The sequence below is a fragment of the Serinus canaria genome, chromosome 3, assembly GCF_022539315.1.
Source record: "Serinus canaria isolate serCan28SL12 chromosome 3, serCan2020, whole genome shotgun sequence".
Taxonomy (NCBI): Eukaryota; Metazoa; Chordata; class Aves; order Passeriformes; family Fringillidae; genus Serinus; species Serinus canaria.
Genome location: NC_066316.1, coordinates 68,902,385 through 68,917,967, shown reverse-complemented (window position 1 = coordinate 68,917,967; position 15,583 = coordinate 68,902,385). Strand labels below are relative to the sequence as shown.

General features: G+C 35.6%; 1 protein-coding gene across 3 annotated transcripts in view; it reads left to right on the top strand.

Moving 5' to 3' along the window:
* The window catches only part of AFG1L (AFG1 like ATPase), a 64,486-nt gene that overhangs the window by 2,696 nt on the left and 46,207 nt on the right, over window positions 1-15,583 (top strand). For 2 of the 3 annotated variants that reach the window (XM_030236273.2, XM_030236271.2), the window contains exons 2-5: window positions 4,177-4,400; window positions 11,103-11,154; window positions 11,753-11,854; window positions 13,127-13,257. In XM_030236273.2, coding sequence (XP_030092133.1) covers window positions 4,177-4,400; window positions 11,103-11,154; window positions 11,753-11,854; window positions 13,127-13,257 — 509 coding nt within the window. The remainder of the gene's footprint in view (window positions 1-4,176; window positions 4,401-11,102; window positions 11,155-11,752; window positions 11,855-13,126; window positions 13,258-15,583) is intronic. The other variant, XM_030236272.2, reaches the window with a different exon arrangement.

Sequence of the window (15,583 nt, the reverse complement as noted above, 5' to 3'; positions counted from 1 at the left end):
AGTTCTTTCTGATATTTTGCTACCTTTGCTCCTATTTTCACATAGAAAAATAACCTTTGGAGCTGCAAGACTGTACCATTGCCCTTCCTTGTCACTGTGGTGTCATCTAAGAAGGAAGCATTTTGCAGCAGTTCTATTACTGGCTTAATCTCAAGTTTAGGACTCTGATACCACCATCTGCCTGTTGATGAAAGTGCCCTTCTGACTTCCAAGTCCTCTTTCTCTGTCGTGGCAGTTGTGTTTCATAGGCAGTTTTAACAGCTTTACACAAAGAGTTTCAAGGTTTGAAGCAGTTTGGCTTCATTGTGACCCAAACTGATATTCTGAACTTCAGCTTAGATTGTTGAATGCATGACAGTTTTTAAAAGTTGAATTCTATGCCTTTTTTCCCCCCTCTCTCCACACAGATTTCAGGGTTTGTTAAAAGTTCTCGAGGCAGATTGTGCTGGCAGAGCAGTAATGAAGCAGATGTGATCCTTGTACCTTGCATTAACACTGATTTAGTAGAAGCTCTTCCAGCTTCTTGATCATGACTGTCAGCAAAGGTGGCACTTGGGTGATTTTGGGGTACTGAATTTTGGTGCATTTGTAACCTACATGAGTTTGGTTTAGATGCAGTTATCACAACTCTTCGCAGTTCTGCATTTCTTTGCAGTTGGAAATGTTCTCTATTTTTAAGAAAAACAGTAATTAACAGCAAAGAAGGAAGGGGGAAGTGTTAATTCTCTACCTTGTAGCTTGGTTACCCTTCTGTGCTCTCAGCCTCTTGGCTGCTGTCAGGATCAGTTTTGGTATGCCACAACACAACTTCCATTTCAGTTTGTCTTCTTGAATAAATAAGTCTAGTGCCTGCCTCAGAAGTGACTTTTACTTTCATAAGCTGTGTCACTGAAACTCACATGCCTTTTTCTGTGTCATCTCAGACATCAGTTCTAAGTAGCAGTAGAAAAACTCAACAACACATTGATCAGTTTTCCAATTTGCTGTTTTTTCCAGGTCAGAAAGTCCCTGGAGTTAAGAACACTTTTTATAATTTTATGTAGGCATTAATTATCTTTACAGTTGTAAATTAATGTCAGTTTACCAAATATGTCGTAAGTCCCCCACTTGAAAGAAAATTTTTTATAATTCCAGATTGCCATTTTTTAAAATAAGTTTTATTTGCCGTGGTGAGATTTTTTTCCCTCAGATTTCTTTCTTTTTTTTGGCTGTGTCATGGTAGCTTTTCACTGCAGCTGTGTCTGTGATACCTGTATGTGCAAGCAGAAAGGCACATGCAAAGACCTAATTATGTGGTATGAAAGAAAGTGAGATTATACTGACATATGTATGTTTTGGGAACAGGAATTTAGGAAAAAAGTTGCAGCTTGGTGTCAAATCTAAAGAAGCAGGGAACGTCTGATTAAATGTGGTAATATCCAACACTGTCCTGCACCCTGAAGGTGGGAAAGGTAGGTTGTGGATAACCATGTCTAATTTTACACTGTTCTGTGTAGAACTGTATGAACAGTGAATTGATGTTGTACTTTTCTATAGTTGCATCCAGAACACTTTGAAGACTTCAGAAGGGAAAATAATAAATAATAAATAATTGAGTTGCAGTTTCTGTAATACAAAGATTAGATAAGGAAAAAGTAAGGAATAAATGAAAACCCCTATTTTGCAGTGTGGAGAAGAGGGCTGTAGCACTACCGTTAGTACACTCAATCATAGGTGATTCCTATAGTTGAGTAATAGATTTTGCAATCTGTTCCACAAAATGCAGGTTAGAATGGAAGGTGCCCATTTTTTTCTGTCTCTTAGAATATCGTATCACTTGTACAGCTGCCTTCTGTTGACTTATCTCTAAAACCCCACATGCTCTTCAGTAGCATCTGCCTTTCTTTTGCAGCTACAGGTGTGAGTTTATCACTTAACCAGTTACTGGGTGTCTCCTTTTAGTGTACTCCCATGATATTTAAATCCCAGTGTTCAATATTACATTAGGAGAACAGTGAGTGATTTGTGCCAGGACACCCTCTATGGCCATTTGGGCATAGTCTCCACCTCTGTCACATGTTAATGACAGAGTACTTTCCCCCACTCCCAGGATGGTTAGCTGTGAGGCATGTAATCTGAGACAAACCCCATGCTTCTCAGCAGTCCTGCTGGTGTGCTTTGTCCATGGCCAGGAAGGTCATGAGCCACAAACCCTTGCTTACACCTAAATCAGCTTATTTTTTTTCTTTGATCCTGTGGCAAGCAGTAAGAACTTAAGAATTTATAGGTATAAGGGGGCACACTGGAGCTCTCAGGGCCATCCCCTTCTATGTACTGCAAAGGCACAGACAGTTCAGAGGTATGGATCACGGGACTGACGTGGACTTTTTTTGGGAATGGAACAGTAGAAAACGATATGAAAGCAACCTGGTCTGGTGGAAGGTGTCCCTGCCCATGGCAGGAGTGTTGGATCTAGATGATACTTCAGCTCCCTTCCAACCCAAGCCACTCTATAATTGTGCAATCTTTCCTTTTCCCCTTTCCGTCAGAGGCAAGTCAGGTTTTGCTGACCTATTCCTGACAGATTTTTATCAAACTTATTTTTAAAATTCACCCCAAATCTTTGGAAGTTTTACAGCTTCTACACTATTAATCTATTTCACTACCTTAATTACAGTTATTAAGTTATCTTTATTAATACCATATCCTTTTATTTTCTCACTACACTGTATGTATTTGGAGAGAGCTATATGTTTTTCTTCTCTACAGGTTCTCTACTCGCACTTTTGCACTAACAAGACTTTGAACTCAACTTTCTTTATGTGATGTCTTTGGATAGGGATGAGCTAATTACTCTTAATTCAAAGCAGCAACTCAGTTCCTCCAGGAACAAGAGAATTTGGTGCAATTATTGGCTGCAGATATAAACAGTGACTGTCTTTTTATGGAGAAACTGGGTGTTTTTTTCTCTGTATGTATCTATATTGGAGGTCTTGTGTTTATTTTATTTTAGCTTATTTTTTCCTCTAATAGTGCAATGATATTGTCGCACTGGCATTTTGTGATCTCATGTAGCTGTTGGATCCTTTTTTGCAGAGATACTCTTTAGCTGGTCATTCCCCATCTCCTGAGTTAGTTATTTCCTCTAAATAACATGCTTTGTCCCTCTTGAATTACATCCTAATTTTATTAGATTATTTGTCCAGTTTGTCAGAATTTACTTGCCTCCCAAAGTGTCTGCAGCCCTCTCCTGATTTTCTGTTATTTGTGTTCCCAGTCTGTCTACTTTATTTTTCCATATATGGCATGGATGGAAATTCAGGGTTGTACCAAGATGAGATCCTGAGCCCTCTTTGAAACTCTACTGCAGATATACAACCTAGTTTAAATATAGTAGTTATTTATTACATATCCTTTTTCCAGTTGCTTTGTACCTGCTTAAAAGTATGTTCACTTGCAACTTACTTTCCTACTTTATAGATGGCAATGCTATATAACAACTTTCCAGTGCATGCCATTGTTTCTGATATTAATGATTTGGCGAGCCTTCTTTGTAATCTGGTGCATTGTTTCTTTCCCTAGTTATGGCTTGTTTTATGTCTAGGAATTCTGACTTTTTTTTTTTTTTTTTTTTAATGTCTTGTTTCTGACAGTACTCCTTTTTGGGCTTGTCCCTGTCTCTTCTAGGCAGAAGATAATGCCAGCAGATCAGGTTGTGGCATTGCAGGGCTTCAGAGTTGCTGCCTTGCTTAGTGTGGTGTTTGACAGGTTGTTTCAAATTCATTACAGAACTCCTGGTTTGGTCTCTTGTTTGTTGACTTTTAAATATTTTCTGAAGTTCTACCTAAAGAATTATCTGTTTAGGGAAATGCACTTTGGAAATTTAAATGGTTTTACCCCAGTTTGAAATAAAAAAAAGGGGTCAAAACTTTGCTTGCAACAACTCAGCCAAATCTTACTATCTCTGTAGTTGGACTTCTTATAATGTATGCTTGTTAATAAAATAAAGGAATATTAAAACATACTACTAGTCTTAGTAAAAAGTTAGAAATCGAGTTAATGAAAAATGAAGGGGTAACCAGTGGTTACATAGGTAAGTTGTGTATATATGTCCTTGTGTAAACTAGGAATATGTGTTGTTTATAAGAAGATGCTTTTAAGAACTTCTCTATTAATTGGCTACTTTTATTTTTACAGCCTACACAGCTCAGGCAGATGAGAAGACAGGCCCTGCTACTCCTACAGATGCTCATGCCAGAGCCTTACAGGTTTGCAATGGACCTTTAGAACATTATGATTTTTTGATTAAGCATCAAGAGCTGAAGAATGACGAGCAACAAAGAAGAGTTGTGCAGCACCTGCAGAAATTGCATGAGAGCCTTAAAGGCTACAGCATTGATTCAAAAAGTGTTCTTTCACAGGTGAGGTTTATAATGATAAAAATATTTTTTGCATTTTTATTTGCTCATAAGAATGTACTTAAAATGCATAAATTTCTGTCAAAGGCACAAATCTTATTTTTGCAAATGCATCTTTCCCGATACATCGTTTTTCATGTTTCAATCTTTCTTTTTTTTTTTTTTGTTTGTAAAATCCAGTGGCATTCCAGAAGTAGCCAAATTAGATACTATTGAAATAATTCTGTAAGAAAATCTAATGTGGTTTTAGTTATGCCCACTGCCTACTTTTCCAAAAACATCATTTGACTATAGGAGAGAGGGGCCTAAACCAGGTTTTAATTCCCAAGCACTGGTATTATACTTGTGTGTTTGGATTACATAAACTGAACACAGATGTTTTCTGTTCTAACAGGTATTCCACAAATAATTCCACATTATAATATGTATAAAACATGTCTTTTAAAAACAATTCTTCTCCATGTTGCTAGTTTCCAGGTGAGGTAAGGAAAGAAGGCCTTGGTATAATCTGCACCCTTGTTCTGTTTTTGGGGGCATGACAGTTTCTTTTCAAAGGACTTAGAAAAGTTTAGACATATCCCTGTTGCACATTGCCTTAACAATTATAGTGCTGTTAGCCAGCTGTTGCATCACTGTAACTTTTCCCTGACACTCTTGACACAATGTTTTCTGGACTGTCTTTGACAGTATTTTCTGTGTCTCTTGTTTTCATGCTGTTATTCTCAGATTGTTGCTTTGGTGGCCTTGCACCTGCAAATACTGATAGCACTGGTATGGCACATTCTCATGGGAAGCAACTAGAACTGATGTGGAAATTCCCTTTGCAGCTTTCCTTGCCTCTTGTTTTGTAGCTCTGAGTTTATATCCCAGAAAATCAAATGTAGCACCCAGCAGAGCAGATAAGACATTTAATTCATTTCTAAATATTTGGCATAGGTGTGCACAAAAGTTGAATGCCCAGTGAATGTGCTTCATTTGCACCTGATTAATATATTTCAGTCAGCACAGTGGTAAACTGTGGTAAGATGAAACAACAAGAGTGGGATGTTTGACTAAGTCTGATGATAAAAGTATAGTGCTGGGGAAAAAGCATGGCAAAATATACATTGCTGTCTCACCTGCACTTTCCCAGCCAGAACTGGAGAGACCTCCTTGTCCCTGCAGGAGGGAGTCTGTCAGCGTTTTCTCCAGCTAGACTCTGAGTTTTTCTTTTGATTTCACTATTTTCTTGCACCACTGAAGGGTTTTTTTTTTTTTCATCAGAAGTAACTTTAACATTTATGGTCAATAAATGTCTGTTGCAGTCCTTGCTAACAAATCTCCATGTCAGCCTTTTTAAGCATTCGTTGCACAACACTCCTCGTCTCATGAGCATAAATCTAAATATGCTACTCTAAACTTGTTACCTAACCATACCAGATTGTTCTCTTACCTGGCACAAATACTGTCGTGTTTGCAGGTTGCAGGGCAAGACTAAATGATCTAGCATGAGATAAGGGGAGCCAAAGCCTGAGAAGAAATTGTTATGATGAAGGCGTTGCCTTTACTGCCAAACCTGAGGATCAGTAGGCTAGAATATTTTGATCTTTTCTGGCAAGAAGTTGTGGACATATGGATATTAAGTTCTAAAAGCACTGCCCTGGAGAATAATTTTGAGAGCTGACTTGTGTTAACTGGAGTGCCCCAAATCATTGTTAGTTGTTACAGCAGGTGTCATGGCTTTGTAGATCAAGCATTATGTGGGTTTGTTATTTACTGATTCTTTGATTGGGAAGTGTGAATAGGGAAGAAAGCCTGTATTGCAGAGAACAAATACCAACCTTACTCTATTTAGGAAATATGATGCTGCTATATCCCTACGTAACAGAGCTAATTGCAGTAAAGCCAGACTAACACTTTCTTACTTAAATGCCATTTTTTACCTGAGAGTGTGTTTTTTCACTACTTCCTTTAAAGCATTCCAGTTCTTCATTTAACATTGCTTTAATTTTAAACCAGCTTTTGAAAATTGTTGTATGGCTCACTGATGAACTAGTGAGTCAGTGAGAAGCAGCTGAAGAACTACTTGCTACAGGGGTAAGTGTAATTGCAGTTTGAGGTTTTTCTTCTGGAGTTTGATATTTCTATGGAAATCTTAAGATTGGTAACAGGTTGAGCACTATAGTGCCATGCCATACATCAAAACCTCAGCAAAGGAGGAGAGCATTGACTTCTGCATAAATCTGTCAAAGTCTGCTAGCTTATGTAATTAAATGAAATCATGATTCAGGGAGAAGAAGTCACAACAGCTTTGTTCCTCTTCTTCTATATTTGAGGAAGCAATTTGCCAGTTCAAACAGAGCTCCTTATGAGATAAAATGAAGCCAAACAGATGATAATTTAAATTCTAGTGCAGGCCAGGTTTTGCTTCAGCAAAGTTGTAATCACCATCTTAATGAAGGTTTCCCCAGAATAAGTCACAAATGTGACTAGGTAGTTGTCAAATCATGTGCTTATCATGTGTTTGCATCTGTTGAGGGGTTTCCTGAGTAAGCAATGTACTTGGTTTTTTGTTATGGACTCTCAGTGTAGCGATGCTGCTGCAGACTTGGTTCAGTTAGAGCTAAAGCTTTTCATTCCAAGAAGAGCTGGTGCTGAGTACTGCTGTCTGGAGTTGGCCTGGTTGAATAGGGTTTGTGTAGATTTATGGGTGGAATTCATTCTGACCAGTAGAAAGCTTCTCCAGGAAATACTAACGATGCAGGTAAATCCTATATTTGTTGAGTAGCTTGTTGGCAGTCTCCTTTCATGGAGACCAGATACTTTGTAACTGAATACTGTTGTGTTTGTGTAATAAAACCATTGGATTTCCTTTCTGTTTTGTACTTGGTGAGTTTTAATAGATGTAAATTAAACAAATTGGTGTCTTTTAAACTAATTAAGGATATAGTTTGAAAAAATAAAATACTTTATCAGTTATACTTAGTATTTTGTAAGTGGACTTCTTGCTTTTTCAGGAGGTTTCTAGAAACTTGAATAGCCCACTTTTAGTATGAAATCTCCTGTTCTGAGAAGAAATTAATTTACTGGCAGCTTTTTCAAAATAAAAAAAAAGTGATGCTTGGCATTTCAAGTGTGCTCCTTTTTCTGGCTCTGTTATTGAAGGGAAGTGGTTGAGAGGTTGTGGTGAAGAAAAAGGGGCGGTGGAAGAGAAACATCTCTCTACCAGCCTTTTCTATAGTCTGATATTCCTTATTTTATTGCTTGATTTCTTCTGTGATAGAATTGCAGAAGCCTCTTCCAAAATAGCAGAAACTAGTCCAGAAACAGAAACTTCTTGCACTGCTGAACCATTACAGGAATGGTCTGCTTTGGTTTTAGCTTGGTTCTTCTTTTGTCACTTTTTCTCTAAATAGTTTTATTCACTAAACTGTGGTAAAAGTAGGATTAGGGAGCAAATATTTATATCAGGTACAATAGAGGCCTTTCAGGTTTTTTTTTACCCAGAACACTTGTGTTACCTCACAGGCCAAACCTTTTTGAAATGAGTAGTCTGGGGCACACAGACACACCAGACGCCATTTGCTTCATGGTAAATAAAACTCTATTTTGTTATGTTGTAGGTTTTTTGGGACATGAGCTTAGAATGAATCTCAGGGGAAAAAACAATTAGTCTTGCTGCCAACCAAGTAGGCTTCTGTTTTTAAAATTACTCCTCAAATTTGAACAAGGACTTTGATCTTCAACTTGGTGAAAGCATGGTCTTGTATGTTGAGATATTTTGAGATCCTCTGAATTGAAGTTCAAGGCCGTAAGAGTTTGCATAGACATTTCAGATCTCCAGCTTTTCAAAATAATACCAATTGGGACATCTTAAGAGTTGTTGAGTTGCTGTACTAATGACTTGAAATAAGCTCAATTATAAGTGAGGTCATGTTTTGAAAAGAGGTATGAACAATAGTAAACACCATTCAAGACCTTGAAAATGTCTTCAGCCAAAAAGGAGTCTTGAAAGAGTGGGAGAAAGAGGCAGTTTTGTTAGGATTTTAAAAAGATTCTGCTGTTGGGAGACTTGTCTTGAATTTTGCATATTTTAATTAACCATCTTAGTATTGACATGCATTTGCACTTATAAGTTTTTCCAGTCAGCCTGTAAATACTGCCAGGAAATTAGTTGCTTTCTTCTGGTGTCTGAGCAGGGGAGAAGGTGGGGAGACATTTCATGTTACTAAAGATATTCTCCCCTTCAAACTCAAATTTTGTCTATGACTTAATATCTTTGGGTTAGTACCTTTTAAATATTAACTTTAACATCCTTAAATCTTACCACTGTTGCCAAAGAAAACATATTGTCAACAAATTTAACGTTGTTATGCTGAGACCCCAAATGTACCTCAGGATGATATGGAAATGAGCAAGGAGAAATCATTAATTTAGTTTGTCTTCCTACATTTCCTACTTTTCTCCCTTTCCTGCCTGAAATAAAGTAGAATATCCTTATTTTAGGGTGACTGGAGGATCTTCTGCATTAGATCTCCTCCCTCCTTCTTGCAGAGTGTATGTTTGCATAGAACCAAGATCAGTATTCTTACTTTGCCCCCACATACCTGACTGACTACTTGCTATGATAATTGAATTCAATGGTGATGGGATTTTATCAGCAATCCTAGTTGAGATTTCCTTTTTTCTTAGACAGTTTCCAGGCTTCAGATGATGCATTTGAATAACTAAAACAAAAAGAAAAAAATACATTTTAGGATCATGCAAAATAGCTTGAAACTGATGGGATATCTGAGTTTTCAGTATTAAAAAAAAAAAAATCTACTTATTAAGTTTTACTTTTTGAAATAATATGCATGTTAAGACAAAAAAGACAAACCAGAACAACCAAAGAATATAAAAACAAATTCTTAGAGTTGTAGAATATCTGATAGGAATGAGGAAGTCATTATCCTAAAGCTATCAATAGTGTGATGTTTAGAATTATATGTAAAATATTTTCTACAAACTTCTTTAATTGCTGAAACAGGAAAAAAGGTTTTCTGACATTTGATTTGTTTTTAGAGATGATCAACAAATATGTTTGGATCTGCCACAGTATCCATCCTTTTTAGGAATCAGATATTGCTCAAAAATTGCTGTCTTCAAAGGGAATCAAATTTAAATTTTTAAATCAATTTTTATGGACCCCATGCCATTATATTTTTTCCTTTAGTCAAACCCAAAGTCCCTTTTTCTGTAACATGTTATCTGGAAATAAGTATGCATAAAAAGACAAATATTAAAGTAGTTAACTGTAATTAATAAAAGCTTTGCAATGAAAATATTGGTACAAAAATGTAGGCATTAAGCTGTACTCTACACATTGATTTGTTTTTCTGGCTTTGTGCCGCTTCTTGTGAAACTGCAAATCACGTTAACGCAGCCTTTCTGTATAATAAATTGAATATGATAGTCTATTATATTGTTAAAATGTTTGTTGGTAGTCTAAAACTAAATCCAAAGAAATTCTTTTGAAAATGTCTCAGTTGGATTTTTGTCTGTTTCTTCTTTTCTCCTGTAACTTTAAGCATCAGTAATTTTATTGAACACAAGCTCTTTAAAAAGTACATGCTTGAATTGAAAAATATTCAACAATTAAATTGTCTTACAATGCTTTCAAAGTACTAGCAAATAGCTGCAGCCTTGTCAATTAATGGAATAGTTTCCAAACATCTGAAACCCTTTGCAGCCACAGATTGATGATACAAATTTTTGATTACCCTATTAATAGAGACCTAAATTAAATCTAAAAGGAGCTCTTGTGTAAGAGCCATACTTGCATGTTTTCTGAGTGAGCTGGTACTGTAGACCCGAGATATTACCTCCTACTTTTTGGTCATGCATTTTCTTTTATATTTAATTAGTGTTTTGTACTGACTCCTCTATTTCTTTACCACAGCACTGTATTTTGAAAAAGTGCTTTAGATTCAAGTTGTTTAGCAATTACCCTGCTCCAAATGACACCGCAGGGTTGCAGTTTTAATTTTCTTCTGTGTTGGCTCAGCCCATAGAGCTCTGAAAGTGGAGCACTTTAAAATAAGCAAATACTCTTCTGCAATGTGTTTTGTGGATGTTAATTCAGTTTCATGGATTTGATAGAATTTTGTTAAGATTTTCAGTTTTTTTAGAAACTGTTTCTTTTTTGAATTATACTTGAAAGTGGCTGTGCACAGTACTGGGGGAAATTGAAAGTCTTAGCATTACTGGAAGTTTTTGCATAAAAATATATACTTGAGTAAAATAGGTATCAGGTGTCATAACATATGTCCTGAAGAATAATAACAAATTTAAAATTTTTAAGTAATATTCATTCCAGATGAAAGTAACTCACTTGAAAAAATACTTAATAAAAGTCATATTTTGAAAGTATGTTTTTATATGTTTATATATTTATACATATACAGACACATGCATGTGCATATAGATACATGTTTTTACTGTGACTCTATTGATTTTAATAATGTTTAAACCAGAGATAATTTTGGGTTTAATATTCAAAGCTGAGAGAATAGGATGTACAATGTTCATGGGCTTTGCAGTACTGATTTTCTGAGTCAAGGTTACACTTTGCTGCCTAGTGCTACTGTTGTGGTTAAGTGTAGCTTCTTTCTTACTTTATCACAGCCATGTGCTTGCTTTTATTTTACCCCATATCTATATTTACTCTTTTCTCTTGACTTGCAGCTCTTTGCCAAAACCAACCCCCCAAAAGGTCTTTATGTCTATGGAGATGTTGGTAAGTATCATTTGCATCCAATAGAATTTTTTCTAAATTCATGTCTATTCGAATTCTGAAGTGTCTGAAAGCTGTATGTTTATGTAGTTTTATTGGTTTAATGAATCTTACTGGGTATAACATCAGGATGTTATTTAATATAATTACACTCTCAGTGCTGGAAGCTGTTTGATTGGACCACATTACTATGTGTAGTTGTTTTCAGTGTTACCTATTCTCTAATATCTAAGAATGCAATTTAAGAATTTGGAAACTAATTGTGGGAGAGAGTTCATAAATTCTAATTGTAACAGTGCAGCATGAAAACATACTTGCTTTCCAAATGAAATACTAACATGTTTTATGGGTGTATGGGGAGTAATTTGTGCAACCTTTGGGCCACGTCTGTATTTTAAAACAGAAAAGTAAAAATCTAGTTCTTCCAAGTTTTTGAACAGGAAACATAACTGTTCCTCACAGCAGTCTGGTCTTGTACTTACCCTGTGGAAAATTAGAGTTTCATTAGGGCCAAGCTGACAAACAGTCATTACTGTAATCAGTACATACTACTCTTAAATTAACTACCTGTTGAGAGATTTTTTATTGTTCTTACTTGAAGGCACAGGAAAGACAATGGTGATGGACATGTTCTATTCTCACTTAGAAGTAGAAAAGAAAAAGAGAGTCCATTTTCATGGCTTCATGTTGGATGTTCACCAGAGTAAGTGCAGACACAGGTATTGACAAGAATTTTATAAGATGCAGTATCTATTAAAAAGTCTGTCTCATATTCATATTAATCACTGCAATTTTATTTAAATGTTTAAGCATTAAGAAAAGCAAACAAAATAGGAGAAAAGTTAATGCATGATAGCATTGTTTATCATACCAGCATAGATATTAATTGCATATTATTTCTCAAGTATCTTTTCTGAAAGAAAAATATACATACCTGGTTGTATGTATAACTTGAGTATATTGCTTAGAATGAAATCCTTAACTAAATGTTTTCCAGGTGCCAGTTAGCTTACCTGAAATCTGAAGAAGGCAATTGCTAAAACTGAAAATGTAAAGGTTAAACTTACTCTGTATTTTGGGTAAGCAATAACTAAATCAGATATAAATGCCAAGGAAAATGGGGACTATTCTGGTTGAATAACTTAGTAATAACTGTCAGTAATTTAGAGGAAAAAAGCAATAGAAAGAAGTACATCCTAAGTCTCAGATAATTTTCTGATCAGCTGAATAAGGTGCTTTGTTTTGATAGGAGTGCTGTTCTAGAGATTTTACAACTTGCTTCTGTTTCTAAATTCTATCACCTTAAAATACTGTTAAATTGTTAACTCTTGCTGCATTTTGCAAGTGTTGTGACATTTTTCTTGGGAAGCTTTCACTGGTGTAAATAACACGAGCCACTTTTTAGTGCTCACTTTTCAATCATTGCTGGGTCACTTGATATTTTCTGTTTCCATTTCTTGTCATTTGTGCATAATCTTAACAAATTCTGCAGGATCCTTTTTTTTTTCTGAATCTATGTTTATAGTCAGATGCAATACAATCCATGAAACAGTAAAGTATGGATTTAATAATCTTACCTTATGCCATTATCATCTTCATGTGCTGAAGTATAACTGCATTGCTTGGTCTGCTTTCTTTGAGCTAAATACATTCTAAGAGTACCTTCAGAACAAGATAAAACTGCAATTTGTATGAGTTTATAGAAGATAGAGTTTAGATGCATAGCGTTCAAGATGTTTTTGACATTTGTTTTACAGCCTTCTAAACAAAATAAGAATCATAAAATCTGTGAGCTTTTAACTGTTGTGTGGATGTGGTTGTAAAGTGTTTTAGCCTCTTGAAACTGGATTAAGTTTGAAGCTTTTTTATTTTTACTGGACCAGTTTACTTTTTATTTGTTAGCTAAATAATTTGTTCTTCCTATCTTAGAAAAAGAAATAAGAAATATTTGTTCTTTTCTGTTGTATCATCTAAGGAATACATCGCCTTAAGCAGAACTTACCAAAGAGAAAAGCAGGATTTATGGCCAAATCATACGACCCAATTGCACCTGTGGCAGAGGAAATAAGCAGAGAGGCTGCTCTCCTGTGTTTTGATGAGTTTCAGGTAAGAAGTCATAGATTACTCCTTAATTTCAAGGGAAACTTCATAAAATTACTTTTGATCTTAAAATACAATACTTGTTACTGCTGATATAGCATTTGAATCACTGGCCAGTAGTGAGTGGTAGAAGTTAAAGACTAGAAGTCACTTTACAGTTTTGAAGATGGTAGGTTTTTGGGTTTTTTTCCACAGCAGACAAGATGCAAGTTAGCAGTGTAAGTCCCCTTACAGTGCTTTTGTTTACCAGTCTGGTCATTGATCATACAAGGAGGTATTAGAGTTTGTCTAGAGGCTCATGAATTCTTCAGGACAGGGGCCATCATCCTGTACTGAGTCTGTACAATGCCACCTGATGCTTGCTTGCCACTGATCTTTGCTTTTGTAGTAGATATAATGCAACAAACACTCTCATTGTGACTAAGGATTTAAAGAAACTTCTATTGAATTAAATGTGAAAATTAAAAATAAGTTTATAAAATGATCTTTGCCCAAGCTAACTTGATTATTTAATTGATTTTACACAGCTTGTGAATATTAAGGGCATGTCACAAACTTAAATGTAAAATTCTTTATAAAAATGTTTAATAAAAAACTAGAGGTAATTGGCAGCTTTAACCAGCTGAGATTTTTTTTTAAATTCAGAGAGAAAATGCAGAGCAAGATATGAACAGATCTGTGTTAGTTCTCGAATCACCAATAGTAAAATAATCTATTAAGTGAAATTGTCTGTTATGGTGTTAAATTAATAAATTTCTGAAATGAATGGAGCAGTTTATGTCTCCTAGCTGTCATTTTGCAAACCTGCACACTTGAGGAAATAACTGTTCTGTGGTTGGCTTCCAGGAAGGGACTTTTGGTCAAGTAACAGTTGTCCTTGTTTTAAGTTTCTTTTGCATTTTTCAAGCAGGGGTGGTTTCAGAATGTGTAGGGTCATTGCAATGGCTGCTGTTCGATCATTTAATTTGTGCTCTGTCCTGTGAATATGATTATGCTGGGCTGAGTGTAAAATCTAAATGCAGAGACAATTGTACTTAAACTATGAAGAAATGAGAAGGTTTGGAGAGGGAAGTGTTACTTGTCACGGCATTAAATGCTCAAATGGTAGAAAATGGCTTAACCATGTGTTAGTGTAAATACCTGCTTTTCTGTATAAATGCTCACTGCTTTCATGTTGCAGTATTGCAGCATTTACAGACTGTGTCATATTTCCTCATATTAAAGGGAGAGACTGTGGTATATTTTGTTCCCAAGTTGATTGCCTGCTCCCCCTGCTGACTTGCTTGAGGTACAATGACTTCAGTTGCAAAAATCACCTGTTCTGTTGAACAGTCACAGTGGGAAATTAATACAAGAACTATACATTTAAAATGTGTTTCTAAGACTTTGCATTAATAAGTGAATTTTTAAAATCTACTTGGTTTGGATATACTAATATTCTACATTCACAGATTTCTGAATGGCTGGATTTCTTGCCTGATTTTCTGTAACGTGGAACTCTACACAGGTTTTGCCTGATAAGAGAGTTCCAGCTTTCTGAATTTTTTCAGAAGGCAACGAATTTGGGATAAGAAACCCTCTGCTTAAGTAGTCATGAAGTAGTGCAGTGACTGGAAGAGGAGCTGACATGGTGAGACAATTAGCATTAATAATAAGGAGCCGTATTTAATTTGGGATGTTTGCAGTTCATTTCTGCAGTGGAGATCATGGCTTTATTTCCCTGCAGTCTGATTTACTAGTGTTTAAAGGATTGCTAGATTAAAATGAAACTGGAAAGAGCTGCAGGCTTAGAACATACACTGCTCTGACTTGTGGACAAAGCAACTCTCTGTTTTGACAGATGAAAAGTGAGGTTGTTTTGGCAAAATAATAGTGTGTGGAGACAACATCAGAAAACTATTGAGATTTTCTTTAAACACTTCAAGTTGCTTTCAGATGCCTGCTGAACAAAAAAAAAGGAGAATAAGTTAAATTAATTATTCATTTATCTTAAGAACAGAAACATGGATGAGTGATATTTTAAACAGGGACAGCAGAACATATTGTTAATGCTCATTTTGCAGAGGAAACCAAATGCAGATCTTCAGAAGACAAAAGCATTGTTGAGGTTGCATTTTCCTCATTGACAATGGGCTAAAGCAAAACAGAAGTATTCTGAAGTGAATCTTCCTGCAAAGCCCACAGAACTATTAAGCAAGGGGAGAATTAACTAATTGATCTAGAAAAATATTTCAGTACTTCTTTTAAAAGTAATTTCCTGTGTTACAAAGTATTGTTGTATTAAAAAAAAAATGTTTTAATGTTTCTTTGTGCAAATACTGTGTGATGGCCA